We start from the raw sequence: 19438 nt of genomic DNA, 5'->3' as shown, positions 1-19438 counted from the left end.
CATTCATTTCAAGTTCAATGCCCATTGTTTACTGAACATTTACTACGTTCCAGGCATTGTGCTATGCATTCAGCTGTGAAGATGAATAAACCACAGTACCTGCCTTGAGGAACATCCAGGTAGTGGACTAGAGAAACAGACACAGGAAGTTCTAATTTCTATTTGTAGCAAATGCTAGGCAGAGGTAGGCTCCTGTTTTTTTAGGAATGCAGACTAAGGAGTCAAGGCAGACTTTCAAGCAGTGAGCCTTGACAAGTCCTATAGGAATTAACAAGGCAGAGTGAATTGGAGGGTGAGTCATAGCCAGCTAGATGGCTTTGGAAAGCATGGAAAGGCCAAGAGACCTGAGAACAATGGGTTCAGGGAATCACAAGAAGCTATGTAGCATTGGAATGCAGGGAACTTTGGCAAGAGGACCAGGAGGTGAGTCTGTGTGAGAAATCATTTGAAAGACCTTGTGTTTCATGCTGCGATTGGCCTTTGTCCTAAAAGTGATGAGGAGTCAATAAAGATTTTTAAGCAGAAGTGACATAATCAGATTGTGCTTTGGAAGGACCATTCTGATAGAAATGAGAGAGTGAACAAACAGTAGGCAGAAGAAGCTGGCAACAGAGGAACAAATTAATTGCAGAATTGAGATTTATGTATGTCAAAAAGCACCATAAACAAAACTTGAAAGCAAAGCACTTGGAAAGCATATTGGCAATGTTTCTTGCCAAAAACAATATTCTTAATAAAAGTACATATTGATAATAAAGATAAACATACCAATATCAAATAAATAGAAAAATCACAAATAAAGAAGTACAAATGGCCAATAGGCACGTGAAGATGCTATTCACTAATAAAGGAGTGTGAATTCGTGTAATGTTGATACACTATTATTTTCCTATCAAATTGGTAAAGATTTGATAAGTGATAATACCCACTGGTAGTGAGGGAGCAGGGAACAGGGCACTTTCAAGCCCGCAAAAGAAGAGTACTTTGGTACAAACTTTCTGAAGGGCAGTTGGTAATGTATATCAAATTTCTTAAAGATAGCCAAATAATTTCCTTCTTGGATTTTATCCTAAGGAAACAGTCCTAGATATGTGCAAAATTTAGCTACGAGAATGTCTGTTGCAACATTATTTACAGTAGAGATTGGGAACAGATGAAATAGTCACTATTACAAGATTGGCTACCAAATGAAGGTCCACTCACCCAGTGAGGATGCTATTGAAAAAGCTTGGGAGATGCACAAAACATGTTATGTTCATGATATTGTGAATGAAGTACCACAAGGTGCAGAAAGGGTGTCCAATATGCTGGCAATTGTGACACAATAGATACAGACATTTGAAAATGCGTAACTGTCTCTGCAAGGAGATAGAAGTAGTTGAAGAACTAGAGGCTGGCAGATAGGGTGGGAAGGAGATTTACTTTTGATGCTAGAGCTTTTCATACTTCTTGAACTTTGTACCTGTGTATGTATTACATATTCTAAAATATAAATACACATTTTGAAAAGTAGGTTATTAAGGAGTATGTACAGTATGATCCAGTTTCTGTTTAAAAAGGATGTGCATGTGTACATTTATACCAAAAAGAAACATTCAGAAGGATAACATTATCTGTCTCCAGCAGTAGGATTATGGGGCAGAATTTGTCTTTTTTTCCCCTAATATTTCTACCATACACATCTGAGGCTCTCATAATAATTACAACAAAAGTGTAATTTTTTTCTCCAAAGTCTCTATCACCAAAGTCCCAGCAGGAGATGACAAAGCAGGTCAAATCCAGAGTGAGCACTCCAAGTTCAGCTCAGTTAGTGACATTTGCAAACAAAACATGTATTAAATGATAGTCTCTGTTTGGGGGCAGGATGAGGAGAAGGAAGCTGAAGGTTTGGTAAGGTGAACAAACCTCATGTTGCTTACCAGCTGTCTGAAGTCTCTGGACAAATGCACAGAAAATTCAGTCCCACCACCTCAAACATCTCCCCAGGCAGCTTCTTCTTTGGGATCACTGAACTGTGGGTCACAGTGAATGGAGTTCCCAGCATGCATGTCTACGTCACTAGACAAGCAGATGACCTGGTTACTTGCTCTATGAGGACCCACAAGGTTGTCCTCACCTAGTTCTGGGAAGGATGGCAATAACCTTAACATCATCTGTCCAGCCCTGCCCCAACTCTCGGTGAGGCAAGACCCTCTCTTGCTCCACATTGAGAATAGCTCCTCTGAGTCCATCCTCACTCCGTGAAGACCAAAGAGAGACCCTGCCAATGTGAACTGGTTCTGCGGGCCACCTCTGACCTCATCTTCAGATCCTAACGAGCCGTCTGCCAATTCACAAACTTTATGGGATGGAGTCTTGGAAAGGGGGGAGGTTTGCGCGTTTGCCTGTACTGTGAGTGCGGTAGCATGGTTTTGAGTTGGGGTCACGTGAAACCATTTTAAGGGAAGAGAAGAGAGAGAAGGATATGGTTGAGGTTGGGGATTACATGGCAGCAATAACAGCTTTTCCCCGTTTCCCTTCTCCAGAGGCTGAGCTACCGACAAGCAGCTGCCAGCCCCTGGATATTTCTAGCACCTTCTTGCAGACCCCATTGGAAGCCTTTGAGGAACTGTGTGAATATAACCTGTGCTGCTGGCTTCTACCCTGAGCAGTGATCGGATCCTGCAGTGCCAGAGCCTCTGATTAAATAAATAACCCATAATTAACGTTGTGTTTCCTTTCATTCATTCTCTACCTATAATTGTGACTCTTTCCCAAAGCTGAGGAGGGAGTGAGGAGTGCTTGGTGGGTTGTTGGGATACACACTGGCCCATCAGCAAGCAGAATGAACAATACACGGAAAGAACTGCTGGGTCTCAGCTGTCTTTTCCACCACTAGGGAGTCAAGTGCTAGGGACCATTTTTCAATTAGGGCTAAATGACAAAAGGTGGCCCATGTACCATCATTGGCATCATCAGGGCTTGTCACACACACTGTCCTGCTAAGATCCCCTGGAGAAGAAATGGCAACTCACTCCAGTATTCCTGCCTGGGAAATCCCATGGACAGAGGAGCCTGGCAGGCTACAATCCATAGGGTCACAAAAGAATCAAACACGACTTAGTGACTAAACAATAACAACTATCCAATATAATATCGAATTGGTCAAAAATTTCATTCCATAACATCTTATGGAAAATCCTGAACAAAACTTTGGCCAATCCAGTACTTTTCAGGGCACCAACTAACTACAGAGTAGTTAACAGCTGAAACTCTGGAGTCAGACAGACTCAGTTCAGATCTTAGCTATGCCAATTAAGGCCATGCAACTTTGGACAAGTTTTCTGTTTTTCAGCTTCCTTATCCATCAAATGGGAATAGTAGGGTAATTACATGAAAGAAATGAGATTATACATGTAAAGATCTGAGGAGAATGCATTTAATAAATGCTCACTATTAACATTATTGCATCTGTATATATTTTACTTTGTACAATATTGTCTCACTGATCACACAAAAAATACATGAAAGTGCTTTGAAAATCTTAAAGCATCATATAAATTAAAGGTGTCATTGGTAATAATCTCCTATGACTATTTCTCAACTCTTCCATCTCCTTGAAGACCGGGACTACATCCTTCGTCCCATGGCATATTGCACAATGACAGGCAAACAACAAGCCCTCAGTAAATGTTTCTTATTTGACTGAAGCTACATGGCATCGCAAAAAGAGCGTAGGTATCTGGAGACGAGGCTGGGATCAAATGAGTTTAAGGCAGGAGAACCAGTCTGCAGTCATCATTCACTCAGTCAACAAATATTTGTTGAACACATTCTACGTGCTAGATATTGAGTCCAGATAATTTCATCAAAAAGGGTCTTACAGGTTCCCACCCAGCCAAGTCCCTGGGCGGTCTCCATAATCCCAGCCTACTCTAAAAGCACAAAGGCGCAGCCAGCATTGTGCACCACTGGACAAGTGGCCCATTGCTCTGGGGGAAGCCCCATCCTGCCTGGCTGTAAGCAACTCTGACTGAGGGTTGCGGGAGGGAGTAAAAGGGAGGGAGTGGGCTGCTTCCAACAGAAGTGACAGGGACGGCTGCCTGTTCATTTATTTTTATTCACACTTAACTTCATCTACAGTTCAGTCTCCCAGTCTATACAATGCTCTGTCCCCTAGATGTCACCTCTCCCTCCCCCCAGCCCTACGTGGTCAGTCCTTGGCCCACTCTACCCTGACCTTCTGCAGTCACAGCTGCCTGCTGGCTGGGAGTCTGGGGGAATGGTATGTGTGGTCACCAGAGGGCATTGAGAGTGGGTTTCGATGGCATGTGAATCCTGGCGGAGTCTCAGATCCCCAAGGGGGAGAGGAGAAAGCACAGAACGAGACCACGAGGGAGGGAGGGAGGCAGGGGCTGCGGGTTCTTGGGGGTGGGGAGCGGGCGCGCTTGTGTGTGCAGAAATCCAGTGTACAAATTCTCGGACTCTGTGGGCTTAACCGATGCTTCTGGTGTCTGTCTGGCTCCTGGATCCATCACAGTTGCCGTGAGATGCTCCAGGCTGTGAAGAAGCTGTGGAGGGGTCCAGCCCGTGGGCTCCATGCCTGACGCCTCTGGGAGGGTCCACCTGCCGGGCTCTGCCTCTTGTCAGGAGTGCTGGCCCAAGTCGGAGCTGTAAGGGCACTGCCAACCTGTGACAGTCCCTCCGGCTGTTCTCGCCAAAGCCAGGGCTCTTTCAGCGGCTGCCCCTACTGAAAGGAGGCTGTCTCCACTGTCAGGGCAACCCACCAGATTCCAAATCCGCAGGTCTCCTTCTGTGCCCACGGAGAGTAGATACGGAGGTGAGGGGTAATAGGAGGAGGAAGTGAGGAGAAAGGACCAGAACCCAGGGAGGGGCTCTCCACCACGCGGTGCTTGGATGTCCTGGGCCAGGCGCGGCTCTAGAAAGGTGTTCTGGTTACATGGCTTCCTTCTCTCTCTGGGAGCATCTGCTGAGCTTCATCTCCGTCAGCTGGATATACCGAATCACATTGGTGTCTGTGAGGAGAGAAACACACCTTAGGGAACAGCTGGTGAGGGGACTGGTGGGTCTACAGGGGATCAGACCGAAGCTGCATCTGCAGATCGTGGACAGGGCAGGCTCACTCAGCCAAGGTCCAGGGCAACCGAGAAGGCAACTGGAGTGCAGTTCCTCTCCTTCCCTGCCTCCATGGGGACAGGTCCCCATGACCCAGAGGACAGATGGGAAGGAGAGGAGAGAAGTGAGAGTTTCTTCCCTTATTTCTGTGCAGCAGCAATCCCAGTGGTCCTCAGTCAGTTCAGTGAGTTGAGACTTTTAGTTCGGAGTTAGCTACTGTTTAATCTCAGGCAACCTACCAGTTTCTTTGAATTTCCTGTCTCATCTTGCAAGAAACAACCTCCATTTTTGAGTGTCTACTTTGGGTCCTGTTTTTAACTTTCATTGCCTCAATGAGCCCTCATTAGAATCCTGTAAGGTATGTCTCATCATCCTGACTGTGATGAAAATTAAAACCGGAGAGATCAAGTCAGATGCCCAAGGAGATAACACATAGTCACTGCACCTGACTCCAAAGGCTGCCTCTCCCAGGGATTATAAAACCTTTCTCATAAGACTGCTGAAAGGATCAAAATAGATGTCTAAAAGTGCTCAATCCAAATGATCAGTAAATACTGACTGCAATTTTTTTTAATTGGAGAGTTTAAAAGGACTTGTGCTTCATTGTCCGATTTTGCTCTTCTAGGCAACCACCTGACCACAAATAGAAGAATTTCCCCCAATTCCAGTCCTCAAGTTAGTGAGTGGGGAAGGACAGAGAATAGCTGTTTAGCCCCATACACACCAGAATATAAGAGTTTCAGGGTTGTCTGAGATGTTTACTTCCAGGAGTAGAAAGGAATCGTGTATAATATTCCAAAATGCCAGGCAGGGCATTCAGAATAGTACTGACATATAGCAGGTACTCAAGAAAATTCTGTTGAATGAATCTCATTCTTGGTCCTCAAGTTGCTTATAGCGTAGTTGGGGGAACACAAATTATATACAGAAAACAAATCAATAACAGATAAAGATATTAGTGTTCTTTTTTTTTTTAAAAAAAGAAAAAAACCAGTATATTGGGTATTTGTAAATTCATTCTAACAAGATTCCTTGGAAGGAGAATTGCATTTAAAAAAAATCAGCCATATGAACAACCATGGCAACAGCAAGTCAAAGTCAAGGTTTAAAACATGCCTCCTCAGAGAGGGTGTTCCTGACCACCTGGTCTGCAATAGCACCCACTTTAGTCTTGATCCTTTGACTCTGCTTTATTTTCTTTATAGCACTTATTACTATTAAATATTACATTATCAATCTGTCTGTTTACTGTCTGTCTTCTTCCTTGAAGGCAGCATCTTTGAGCATCATTCCCTGCTATTTGCCCAGCACTTGGAAGAGTTCTTGGCCCTGCTTCAGTACATATCTGTGGCATATATAATGAATGGTGGGGCTGGTGGCCGTGACTTAAGTGAACGGTACAGATAATGCATGCTCTGTTATCTGGGATCTGCCTGGAGGAGTATTCTTCCTGGAAGAATGTTGGGTTTACCCTCCAAATTACCCACTTGTATTCTGTCTCATCAACCAGAATGTGAACTCCTCACATATAGGAACTGCGTCTTCTTACCTACATCCCTGGCAGCCAGCACAAATCTTGGCACGTAGTAAGAACGCAATATGGATTCAATGAATAAGTAAAGAGGGATGGATTCTGGGATGGAAAAATGAAGAAATCCATATCCTATTTAAACAGAAGAGGTGCCCAAGCTCCCTGGAACTCAGATCCCAAAGGCACAGACTCTATGTGCTCTGCTTCTTCCAAGACCTAGCATACATCTGATCCCTCACTTGGCCATTTCTACCTCTGCCTGGCCCTGCCAGCCAGAAAAAGCTGACCTTGGCGGTGAGATGGTCTGGGAGCTGCCCCAGGGGGCTGTTGGTAAGAAAAGAGCAATTGCTGCCTTACCTGTTGGCTGTCGGGTTCTTGCCTCTTTCAGGTAGTAGAGTGCTTTGTCATAGTCTCCAAGGTGGTAGAAGGCCACACCGGACCGGTAAAGGGCCTTGAAATTCTCCCCTTCTTTCTTCAGGACTTTGAGGCAGTACTCCTTGACTCGCTCATAGTTCACCAGCTCGGCCTGGAGCAGGCAGGCTACAGAGGAAGGGAGCAAAAAGGGAAGGTGTCATCAACACAATAGCGGCAGCCTCTGAACGTCTCTCTTTGGTTCTTCCTCTTGGACCAGTAAAGGTATATATATCACAGGTGCCGGGGCTTTACAGTGGGCTTTATGCCATGGAATCTGTCATCAAATAATCCTGGGTTCTAGGATGCAGTTTCATCTTCAACAAGCCGTATATCCTTCACAAGCAAGTTACTTGGCCTTGCATTACGGGTTGAATTGTGCCCCCCGCTGAGGCTGGCCAGTGCCTATGTGGGGCCCCTTCAGTCATCTCTGAGTAAACCGTCTCCCCTGGAAGCTTTCTCTCACCAGCCATCAGTTGCAGGGCCAGGGTCAGGGTGAGGAAGCCTGCCCCTGGAGACTGAGCGCCCCGGGGTGGAGAGGGGCCTCATTTGCCTCACCCTAATCCCAGCCCTTCTGAGCTCCCTTGGCCTCCTTGCTACCACTCAAGCCTTTAGCAAGCATTAATGGAAGACAAAAAGATGTGTTATACACACTGGAGGGATGTTTCAAAAGGGGGTTGGTGGCATGGGAAGCAGGGCACCTTCTTCAAAGCAAATAAAAGCAGAGACTTCGGAGGTCAAACTGCTGCTTCCTGCCAAGACCTGGCTGGTGGGATGGGGGAGGCTGCTGATGCCCTCGTCCTTTGCACCAAGGTTTCTCCCACCATGGAAGAACCATCCTCTGGATAGAGGCAAGTCATGGATTTTAATCTTTAGGGGATCTAACTAGAGCTGTTTTGATTCCTTAAATAACTTCCTAGGGATCTAAACTGATTAAGAGACCATCTTTCATCAAGCATTTTGGACCAAAAAAAAAAAAACCAACCCCAAACGAGAAACATCCTTTTGCAGACTGAGTGGAAGGTATGAGAACCAGGAAATGGAACAGAAGCAATCCAGATTGGGAAACTGCCCCACCAGGTTCCGCCAGCCACAAAGGGGGAAAGTCAGACTTGTTGATGGAAGCAGCAGGCTGCTAATCCTGTGGGCGTGGGTGGCGTGGGTGTGGGCGGCTGTGGTCACAGAGAACACGGAGCTGCTGGCACGGTAGGGTCCATCGTGCTAAGCTGATGCCACTGGCACGCTCCCCTCTCCTCCCTTAGCTGTGGAGTCAAGGCCCCTCTGCCCCCTGCCTTGCCCCCATGCTGCTGGAGTCTGCCCTGGTACTCACACAGCTCTGCGGACGGAGAGGAGTTCTGTCAAGAGCCTTGAACCTCACTGGCTGCTTGCTACCTGTGTGGGACTTGGCTCCAAACGCCGCCCCCAGGGCTAAAGTGGTTCCTATCCGAAACTTCTCTGTCCCATCTCATGTCCTCTGTTCTCTGCTGAGAGTCTTCTTCCGGTCCAGCCCTCCATTCTCAGACACGTCTGTCTGCTGACCCGAGCAGTCAAGGCAAAGAACCTTTGCTTCTTTTAAAAACAGGTTTTGAATGTCTAAAATTGAGGGGGAAGCTAAAAGGCCTGAAAACGGGAAGTCCTTCCCCTCCCACCTTGGGCGAAAGAATGATAGCAATCAATTTCCAGGTCTCATTCGGTGAAAATGTCTGGAATTCCCCTGCTGATTGGGTGTGGGCTGTGAGACCTGGCTGTGGACCAGGGTCCAGACCATGTGGGAGGTGGGGCCAGGCAGGTTACAGGGGTGGAGGCCCTACTGGCACTAAAGGCAGAGCCCAGGAAGACGGAGGAATCTGGGGTTGGCTCTAATTCAGATGGGCTGCCTTTCCAAATGTCTGGATGGAGATGGGGAATCCAGGTAAGAAAGAAAGGGTGGCAGGCCAGAGCTCTTAAGAAGACCCAGGGTGGAGGAGGTAAGAGTCTGGACTGCACTCAGCCCTACCTACAGGCAATTTTTAGGCACCTCTCTTGTTTGGGTGGGGAGTTATCTGGGGTGCATATAACAAGCCTATGGGATAAGTAAGATGAGATGTCGGTAGGCACATTTTAGAGCTGAAGAAGTCAAGAAAGACAGGTTGACTAGCAGTCTCTTGATGTCCCCTCCACATTCCTCTGCCCGCTACCCAGGGCCTGGGGGCTACAGGAGACCCTTAGAATAGATCTAAGGGTCTATTGTCCCCCTGCCTTTCCTTCCTCTCAATTATTAATCTCCTACCTTATGTCAGAGGTGGTACTCATCTTTTCATCTTCACAGCAACTCTAGGAGACAGGTTCTATGTTATGCTTCTTTTACTGATGATGAAATCCAGTTCCAGAGAAATTAAGTAACCTGCTGGAGGTGGCAGAATTGTGATATCCTCCCCCTTCCACCTGGCTGCCAAGACCGTGCTCTTGTCCCAGGTATCTGTGGGTCTGCATGTGAAGCCCTTAGAAACCACATCACCTGGAAAAAGGGCACCTGTGTAAACTGGCCTCCTCTGTGTCCCAGGGTCAACAAAACAAAAAGTGATGCCTAACTTCACAGAGTACCGCATAGGGCGCTGGGATGAGGTGATGGACCTAACATTCCACTCCATCCTGGAGCTGGTACACCGCGGTGGAAAGCAGATGGTACATTATCTCAAATACTCCCATGTGCCAAGTGCTATGAAAGAGAAGTGACGAGTAGGAGCCTCCTGAGGAGAGAGGGGCCCTAAGCCAATATCAAGTGTCATGGAAGGGCTTCTTGGAAGAAGTGGTGTTTAAGCTGGGTTCCAAAGGTTGAGTGTTTCTCAACTTCAGCACTATCAATATTTTATTTTTTGTTAGTGGGGTGGGGGTGGGGCAATGTCCTGTGCATTGCTGGACGTTCAGCTACATCCTTGTGTTCTACCAACTAGATGCCCGTTGTAACAAGCAAAAAAATAAATATCTCCAGATATCACCAAGTGTCCCCTGGGAGGGGCAGGATCACCCTTGTGTGAGAACCACTGATCTAAGTGGAAAGAAGGGAAGCCCTGTTCCTTTCTATAGGGAACAGGGCTTCCCTGGTGACTCAGACGGTAAAGAATCTGCCTGCCATACAGGAGACCCAGGTTTGATTCCTGGGTTGGGAAGATCCCCTGGAGAAGGGAATGGTAACCCTTTCCAGCATTACTGCCTGGAAAAGTTCATGGATTTTTCATGGAAAAATTCCATATAGCCTGGCAAGCTACAGTCCATGGGGTTGCAAAGAGTTGGACACTACTGAGTAATTAACACACACATATGGAAGAGAGAGACAAAGAGAGGGGAAAGGAAAGGAAAGATAGGAAGGAAGGGAGGCAGGGAGAGAGGGAGGGAGGGAGGCAGGAAGAAAGACAGACTGATTACACCTATTTGAGGAGCTTTGAGAAGCCATGCCCAGCTGGAGCAGAGAGACTGAAGGGAAGGGTAACAGGGAATAAAGCTAGAAAAGCAAGATGAAACCAGGACACATGGATCCTTCTGGTTCATGTTGAGGATCTGGGATTTTATTCTTAGGGCAAGAGTGTATTTGAATGATGGAATGATGGTGACTAGGTTGACTCAAATGGAGGCAGAAAGGCAGGAGAAAGGGATTAATATAAGTGGCATCCAGGAGTTAGAAAGGACTAGCATTAGGAACCCCCTGAAATAGGTTTCCTCTGCTGTTACACTCATGTGCTTAGAGCCCTTTATCTCAGGAGATTTTAGACTGCCATTTCGGATTCATTGATGATCCATGAAAAGTTTTCTTCCACACTGTAGCAACTTGATCTCTGTTTGAATTAAGGTTTAAAGTCTCTGTGCTCTACTATGGAGAAGGCAATGGCACCCCACTCCAGTACTCTTGCCTGGAGAATCCCATGGACAGGGGAGCCTGGTGGGCTGCAGTCCATGGGATCGCTACGAGTCGGACACGACTTCACTTTCACTTTTCATGCGTTGGAGGAGGAAATGGCAACCCACTCCAGTGTTCTTGCCTGGAGAATCCCAGGGATGGTGGAGCCTGGTGGGCTGCCGTCTACGGGGTCGCGCAGAGTCGGACACGACTGACGCGACTCAGCAGCAGCAGCAGCAGTGCTCTAGTATACAGCAGGGATCAATATGCTAAAGGGTGCTGGGCTGGGAACCAGAGGAGCTGGATTCACTATTACCACTAGCCAACATTATGCAGATCACTTTCCCTTTCTGGGCCTCAGTTTCCTACCTGTAACACAAGGACTCAACCTCATTGAGTGATCTCTACCATGCACTTCAATCTAACAGCTTATGAATATAAACGCTCGCCACCTAATAGAAAGATGAAATTGTTTCACTGGTTCCTCTTCCAAAGGAATTCTGTCCTGTTACTTTGGGCAGGCATCTTCTGTAGGCAATGACCATCAGAACTGGTGGGAAGGGCAAGAAAGGGCTTGTCTAACACAATTCCGCCACTTCCCTGTGGAGATATGTTTGGGCACAGAGACTGGATGATGTTCCGACAAGGTCTTCCCAAACCAACTCCCCGGATTTTTTCCTGCAGGATTTTTCCCTGCAGGGAATGAGTGCTGCCACTGTCGGCTGGTCTCCACAGAGGACACGGTGGACTTGGGAAGGCAGGTCTCAGGCTGGATGGAAAGGGGGCTTGTCCTTGCCTGTGACCTCAGTGAATATTTGGATCTGAAGATGTAGTTATTAGGTGGGTAGGGAGACAGGTGGAGATGGGCCTGGGCTCCCAGACCACCTTATCTATTGATAGAAGCCCTTTTGAAAGAAATATTTTGGACTTTCTGGTTTGGGGTCTTCTGACAAGTTTGAATAAATGCTGCATCCCGGAACTAGCCAAGCAGGGGAGAATTAAGACAAGCTTCCCTTCATCCTTGGAAAGGAGTGCCTTCCCTGAGCCTAACCTGGTGACAGCAGTGGTGGCTAGTGCAACTTACAAGAGACAGGTAAATCTGGAGGACAAGAGCTGGGGTTGTGAATCCTCAGCCACGCCTCCCTTGTGGAGATTCCTCTTCCACTGCCAACCTTGGGGAGTTAGGGTATGGTTTTATAGAAAGAGCTTGGCAGGCTTTCTTAGCTCCATAGAGGAGTCTGCAGTAGAAGCATGTTAGAGAATCGGGAACTTGAAGAACCCCTTTGTACAAGCACTCACACATTCAGACAGAGGAAATCATAAGTTAGATGTTGCCCAAGGCAACCACACCGAGACCTCTGGCTAAAACATGTCAGGCTCTCTTGGCTCCAACACTTGTTTTGCTTCTGTTTTTTCTGGTGCATGCAGGGCATGGTGACAGCCTGGGCAACATGCCACTTGTTGGCATGAGATGAAGGAAACTAGATGGGAGGCGGAAGACCCAGTTCATGGAGCCATTGGTTTCCTTCTGACAGTTGATTCACTGCTATTTGCCCTTACCTGCTGGACCAAAGGGGAGCATGGGCTAGACGGGAGCAAAGGAAAGACCTACCAAGGGCCAGGAGTGAGGAGGAGGAGCCCACTCCCCAAGGCTGCCTCGCCATTAGGAGTTGAATTGTGTCCTCCCGACAAGGTATGTTGTCCAAATCCTCAACACCTCAGAATGTGATCCCACATGGAGAGACGGTCTTTACAGAGATGCTCAGTCGCTTCAGTCGTGTCCAACTCTTTGCAACCCCATGGACTGCAGCCCACCAGGCTCCTCCGTCCTTGGGATTCTCCAGGCAAGCATACTGGAGTGGGTGGCCATTTCCTTTGGCAACCTTCTTACAGAGACAGTCAAGTCAAAATGAGGTCAGCGGGATGGACCCTAATTCAATATGACTTATAGAAAGGAGAAATCTGGGCACAGAGACAGACCCACACAGGAGAGACGATGTGAAGAGATACGGGGAGAAGATGGCCACCTACCAGCCAAGGAATGCTGGAGGCCACCAGGAGCTGGAAGAGAGGCCTCGAACAGATTCTCCCTCACAGCTCTCGGAAGGAACCAACCCTACCAACACCTCGGTCTTGGACGACTAGCCTCCGGAACTGTGAGACAACGCATCTCTTATTTTAAGCCACACAGTTTGTGGCCTCTTACGATGGTGGCCTTAGGAGACTAATACACCTTGCTGGTCTCTTTTGGAAGTGGGCCTGAAAAGTGGCTGTTACATTCCTGGGGGAAATTTTCCCAAACCAAATGATCTGAGCCATTTTCAAATTGATTTCAAGGGGCGCTGGCATAGCAGTCAAGTGGAAAGAGCTTGGATCTGGAGAGAGGTGACACTCAGGACATTTCACAGCTGGTCTAGGTCACGACCACCCTGAACAGGCTCAGGGGACTGTGCCAGTGCCGGCTGCAGATTAGGGCAGCATCTGGAGACAGATTTCTAGGCTGCAGTCCAAGCTCCAACATGGGCTAGCCCAGGCCCTCGGGCAGGTTACTTCATCTCCCTCGGCCTCCTTCTCATGCGTTAAATGAAGATAATAATACCTATTTTGCAGGAACTCCTGTGATGATAAAATGAGGTAATTAACCTATGTTATATGCCTCACACAGCGCCGGGCACAAAAACCGATTTTCATAAACACTCGTTCTTCAGGAAATCACTGGTCAAATGTGGTTTCCCCAGCAACATGTATGTTAATCAGAGAAAATTTCCATTCCGAATCCTGCACACACACTGCAGGAAGCTACAGCTTAATTTAGAGCAAATTTTCAAGAATAGGTCAGACACATTTTGGAAGGTAATTTAGAGGGTCTTCTTTAGCATCTTGATTCCTTTTTTAAAAAAGGAATTGAGATGAAGCTGACAAAATATTTTGTTGGTTTCGGGTGTACAACCTAAGTGATTTGATATTTGTATACACTGCAAAATGACAGAGGGTCTTTCTAAGGCATAGCAATGGAAATTTAGTGTGTGCAGTGAAATGATGGATATTTTTACTTATTAGACTTCATACCCAGGACTGCTACGACCCACCCAATTTCACCTTTCAATAAAAGTGCTGATTTTCCGCTCAGTGTACATGAATACTTAAGAGTTCTGAAAACAACTTTCTTCTCTTGATTCTTTCTTTTCTTTTTGGACATTTATGTTGCCTCTAAATTTTAGATACTGAAGTAGCTTTATGATAAATATACTCATGGAGGTTTTGTTTATGGTAAATATAACCTATAATCCCAGGGTTATAATTACTAGGTCAGGGTGTGTGACTGCATGGCCTTTGCCACGTAACACACTGATCTTTCCCCTCGACAGTGGCTGTTTAGTTGAAGCTTTGGGCCCTCCCAAATGCCTAGGAATCTTCATTTCAGAAATCATCTATGTTTGGCTTGCTTTTATTTCACTGGGTTGTGGGGAGGGCAAAGAAGACAGCTGGGAGAAGATGGGCCATCTCCAGTTGGCACAAAGAATTTAAGAGCAGACCTGAGTTACTAGGGTGGAATCCTATAACCCACTTTTTTTTTTTTTTTTGATGCTGACTACTCCTGGCCAATTGTGTGGCCTTAGAAAGTGACTGGCCCTCTCTGAGACTCAGTTTCCCTGTCTCTGAAATAAAGATGGTGACTCTGTCAACCTCACTTCTCTGTTCTGAGGATGCAGTGAGAAAGTGCACCACACAGCTGGGTGCAGGGCTGTGCGCTCAGTCGTGGCCAACTCCTTGCAACCCCATGGCCCGCAGCCCTCCAGGCTTCTCTGTCCACGAGATTTTCTAGGGAAAAATACCTGAGCAGGTTGCCACTTCCTACTCCAGGGGATCTTCCCGACCCAGGGGCTGAATCCCTCGTCTCCTGCGTCTCCTGGACTGCAGGCGGATTCTTTACCCACTGAGCCATGAAGGAAGCCTGGGCGCAGGGCCAGACCCATGGCACATGCTCGTGGACATGAGCTGATTCAAAGATCAGCCAAAAATGCTCCACCCACAAACCTGTGCAGCAAGGGCAGAGCCTAACCCTAATTTCTCATTTTTCGTTTCCTGGTCTTGGATGTACATAAACTCACACTTGACCCAAACGTTTCCCATATCTAGGTTTGATGCTTAGTCTTACTTACCAGTTTTCTTTTTGAAAGTGTGTTTGGGGGGGAGGTGGGTGGGTATACACAGAGAGCATAATAAAAGCAGCTTTGTAGCCAGAAAAAGAGGCTTAGGGAAAGAATAGGGAAGGATTCTGGGACTATTTTCTTTTCACTTATAGATTAGATAGCCTCTGAATCCACAGTTGGTTGTACGCTCCCCCCTCCACCCATCTACACCCTTAAACTCCAGACAGGAATCCTGCCTCCTGCCTACTCTCAGCCCTTCTCTCATCACAAGTGGATGATTGGAAACCACCGTCTGTATTTCACTGATAGCTTTATGGATGGCGTAGCAGACAGACCCGAAGTGGCTGGGCTCCTCTAGAGTCCTAACAATTTGGGAAAGCAAGGAGCTCTGAAAGCCAGATGTGGCAGAAAAATGAACAGGTCTGGTTCCTGACTCTACAGAGCATGAGACGGCCTTTGAAGGAGGAGGGAAATATTTTTAGTAGAGAAGTGGCTGGCCAGTTTCGGTGCCTCTGAGTTAGCTGATTCAAGACAATGTCCCCACCACTGGCACTCACCCGGTGTCCTTGGGTTAAAAGAGCTTGCCTCTCAGAGATTCGGTTTTGAATTGAGTAAAAATAAAGATCAGGCAGTAAAGAATCCACCTTTTAGTGTGGGAGACCTAGTTTCGATTCCTGGGGCTGGGGAGATCCCCTGGAGGAAGGCATGGCAACCCACTCCAGCATTCTTGCCTGGAGAATTCCCATGGGCAGAGGAGCCTGGCGGGCTACAGGCCATGGGGTCACAAAGGGTAGGACGTGACAGAGTGACTAAGCACAGCACAGCACAAAGGTAATTACAGCTGCTGTCTACTTTGAAGGGGGGCTTCCCGCGTGGCACTAGTGGTAAAGAGCCTGTCTGCCAGTGCAGGGGACATAAGGAACATGGGTTCAATCCCTGGATTGGGAAGATTCCTTGGAGGAGGCCATGGCAATCCACTTCAGTATTCCTGTCTGGAGAATCCCATGGACAGAGGAGCCTGGCGGGCTACAGTCCATAGGATCACAAAGAGTCGGACTGAAGTAACTGAGCATGCAAGCACATAGGCACACACAAACACACACACATGCGCACGCACTACTTTGAAGGCTTGTGTGCAGGATACGAAAAGTCAGGGTTTCTCAAGTGCCAGACATCTGACAAATGTTTCTCATTAAATCATCTGTGCTAACTAATCATCATTAGTTAACATGGAGATTCTCAGGCCCCATGTCCAGCAATGCAGCTTCTAAAGGTCTAGGGAAGAACCTGTAATCCAGTTTTCCGCTTTTTTTTTTAAATTCTAGTGTTTTTTTTTTTTTTTTTGCCACGTTGCACCGATGTGGGATCTTAGTTCCCCATGGAGGGATTGAACCTGTGTCCCATGTGTTGAAAGTGCAGCATCTCAACCACTGGACCACCAGGGAAGTCCTTGTAATCCACAGGTTTAATAAGTCCCCTGTGGGCACCTGCAGGTGGGCCACCTCACCTGAGCTAGTGCTTTACATTCTAGCATTTTCAATGTATGTTTCCTAAGGAACATCCATTGTTAAACCATGAGGGTCCAGAATAGCTACTGGGAGCCCCAGGATTACCCCAAGGGCAAACAGGTCCCAGAAGACCTTCAGTTCAGTTCAGTGCACACGTAAGCAAACAACTGTTTTTAGTCAACATATGACATTAAGGGTTATTTTCTTCATGGTGATTACAGACTTCTGACTGGTGAACAGAAGCCCAGGTCAAGGAAATGAAGAAACAGGGAGAAGGCTGACATGCTGGAGAATCCAGCCCTGCACCAGGAGATGGTATTCATCTATCCTCCTAGAAAGGGTAATAAGAGTAAGAGCAGGTAACCTTGATCAAGCATGAAGGGGCCAGGCAGTATTCTGAGCATTAACTTGTTTAATCTTGACAGCACCTGGTGAGGTAGGTTCTAGTATTTTGTCCATTTTCCAGATGGGGAAACTGAGGCCCAAGGACGTTCAGTCACTTGCCAAAGGTCACAAAGCTAAATAAATGTCAGGGCTGAGATTGATTCTAAGCCACTGTCACGTAAGACCATGCTTTTAAGCATTACCCACAGTGCTCTCCTAGAATGTTCAACTGCCTATAATGAATTTTAATTCAGTTCCTTCATTAGGCAGCTTTGAGGCTTGAGTTCTGCTGCTTGTCAGGTGTAACTGTGGAACCCTGATGGAGACTGTGTTCATTTTATTTGCTTACTTTATCTGTATGCATATCATTTGGAAGCTTCCTATGTAACTCTCCAGGACTCTCTACTCCTCTTGTTTCTCTGCATTCAAAGACAAACACAAACAAACAAAACCAAGTGCAGAGTTTCCACCAAGGCTTCTCCCTTTTATGTCCTAAAACCACCTGCATCTCCGGTTCCATTGAGAGTTGACTGTGATACTAATAGGGTCGATGTGACATGTCTCTGGTTTCCTCCTGAAACAACATCTATCTTAGCTGCTGCTGGCAAGACTAACCCCAGTGATACTATTTTTTTAATTCAAATTTTTATTGAGATAGTTTTAAAGTCACATACAGTTTGTAAGAAATAATACAGAGATCCCTCACACCGCTTACCCAGTTTCCCCAATGATAATATCTTAATAAAACAACAGTATAATATATTGACTATCATGTTGACACTGATACAATCCTCAGATCTTATTCAGATATTCCAACCTTGTTGTTGTTTCTCAGTCACTGTCAGGTCTGACTCTTTGCAACCCCATGGACTGTAGCGTACCAGGCTCCTCTGTCCACTATCTCCTGGAATTTACTCCAACTCATGTCCATTGAGTCAGTGATGCTATCTAACCATCTCATCCTCTGCCTCCCCTTTCTCCTTTTGCCATCAAGCTTTCCCAGCCATCGGGGTATTCTCCAATAAGTCAGCTCTTTGCATCAGGTGGCCAAAGTCCTGCAGCTTCAGCTTCAGCAACAGTTCTTCCAATGAATATTCAGGGTTGATTTCCTTTAGGGCTGGCTGGCACACACTGTGTGTATATGTTAGTTCTATGCCATTTATCACAAACATAGTTTCCTCTGTCTATCCCCCAAAGTTGTTACAGAACAATTTCATCAAGAGTCCCTCCTGTATCCCCACCTCCTTTTTCACCCCTGACAACCAGTAATCTGTTCTCCGTTTCTAAATTTTGTCATTTCAAGGTGTTATATAAATGGAATCATATAGTATGAAGTTGTTGGAAATTAGCTTTGATTCACTCAGCATAACCCCCCTTGAGATGCATCCAAGCTGTTGCAAGTATTGATAGTTCACGCCTTTTCATTGCTGAGTAGTATTCAACGGTATGAGTGTGCCAGACTTTGTTAAACGTTAATTTGTTGAAGTCATTTCCAGTATTGGGTTATTATGAGTGATGCTGCTATGAACAGTCATGGACAGCACTAAGTCTCTCACCATTTAGTATGATGTTAGCTTTAGTTTCTTCAGTAGATGCTTTTTATCAAGATCAGGTAATTTCCCTCTTTTCAAACTTGCTGAGAAATAACTATTTTTCTAAAGCCTGTAAATTATAAATTACAGCACACCCCTGCCTAAGGGTAACAATTTCACAGAACACGTGTGCTTTGTGCTTAGTTGCGCAGTTGTGTCTGACTCTGCGACCACATGGACTGTAGCCCAGCAGGCTCCTCTGTCCACGGGGATTCTCCAGGCAAGAATACTGGAGTGGGTTGCCATGTCCTCCTCCAGGGGATCTTGCCAACCCAGGGACTGAACCCAGGTCTCCCGCATTGCAGTTGGATTCTTTACCATCTGAGCCACCTGGGAGGCCCATGAATACGGGCGTGGGTAGCCTATCCCTTCTCCAGGGGACCTTCCTTGCCCAGGAATTGAAATGGGGTGTTCTGCACTGCAGGCAGATCCTTTACCAACTGAGCTACCAGGGAAGCCCAAAAGTGCAAGTTGACAGAACATGTAGGGAGGTCTTTTTCTAATGAAGCCAGATCTACAGGTATGATCAACAAGTGGACCCTTTCATTTTCCAAAGAATGAAATCATTTTTTACAGCCAGAGACTCAGCTCATGCCCATCACTGTAGTTATTTTGACACATATCTTCTTTGCCTTCCAGACAAGCATGTGTAGGGCATCTTTAAACCCCCACACAGAAAAACTAAATCATACTGGTTTACATACATTGTATTCTCAGTAAGTAGCAACACCAAACATTGGTATAGTGTTTCACGACTCATCTGACCTTGACAGTGACTCTGGGAAAACAGGTCTTTTGTGTCTCGCATCTAAGAGCTGAGGCTGAAAGAAGCTAAGTGATTTGCTAGGGCCATTGGGTTTTTAGAAAAA

The 19438-nt window shown here is 46.5% G+C and overlaps 1 protein-coding gene across 1 annotated transcript in view; it reads right to left on the bottom strand.

Moving 5' to 3' along the window:
• Window positions 1–654: 654 nt before the first annotated feature.
• Window positions 655–19438, bottom strand: part of TTC9 (tetratricopeptide repeat domain 9) — a 35070-nt gene continuing 16286 nt past the window's right edge. Inside the window, exons 2-3 of the mRNA XM_052646331.1 lie at window positions 7004–7186; window positions 655–5015 (exon numbers count right to left, since the gene is read on the bottom strand). Coding sequence (XP_052502291.1) covers window positions 4936–5015; window positions 7004–7186 — 263 coding nt within the window. The 3' untranslated portion in view covers window positions 655–4935. The remainder of the gene's footprint in view (window positions 5016–7003; window positions 7187–19438) is intronic.

This window comes from Budorcas taxicolor, chromosome 10 (genome assembly GCF_023091745.1).
Source record: "Budorcas taxicolor isolate Tak-1 chromosome 10, Takin1.1, whole genome shotgun sequence".
In the NCBI taxonomy this organism is placed as follows: Eukaryota; Metazoa; Chordata; class Mammalia; order Artiodactyla; family Bovidae; genus Budorcas; species Budorcas taxicolor.
This window is presented reverse-complemented; position numbering and strand designations above follow the sequence as displayed.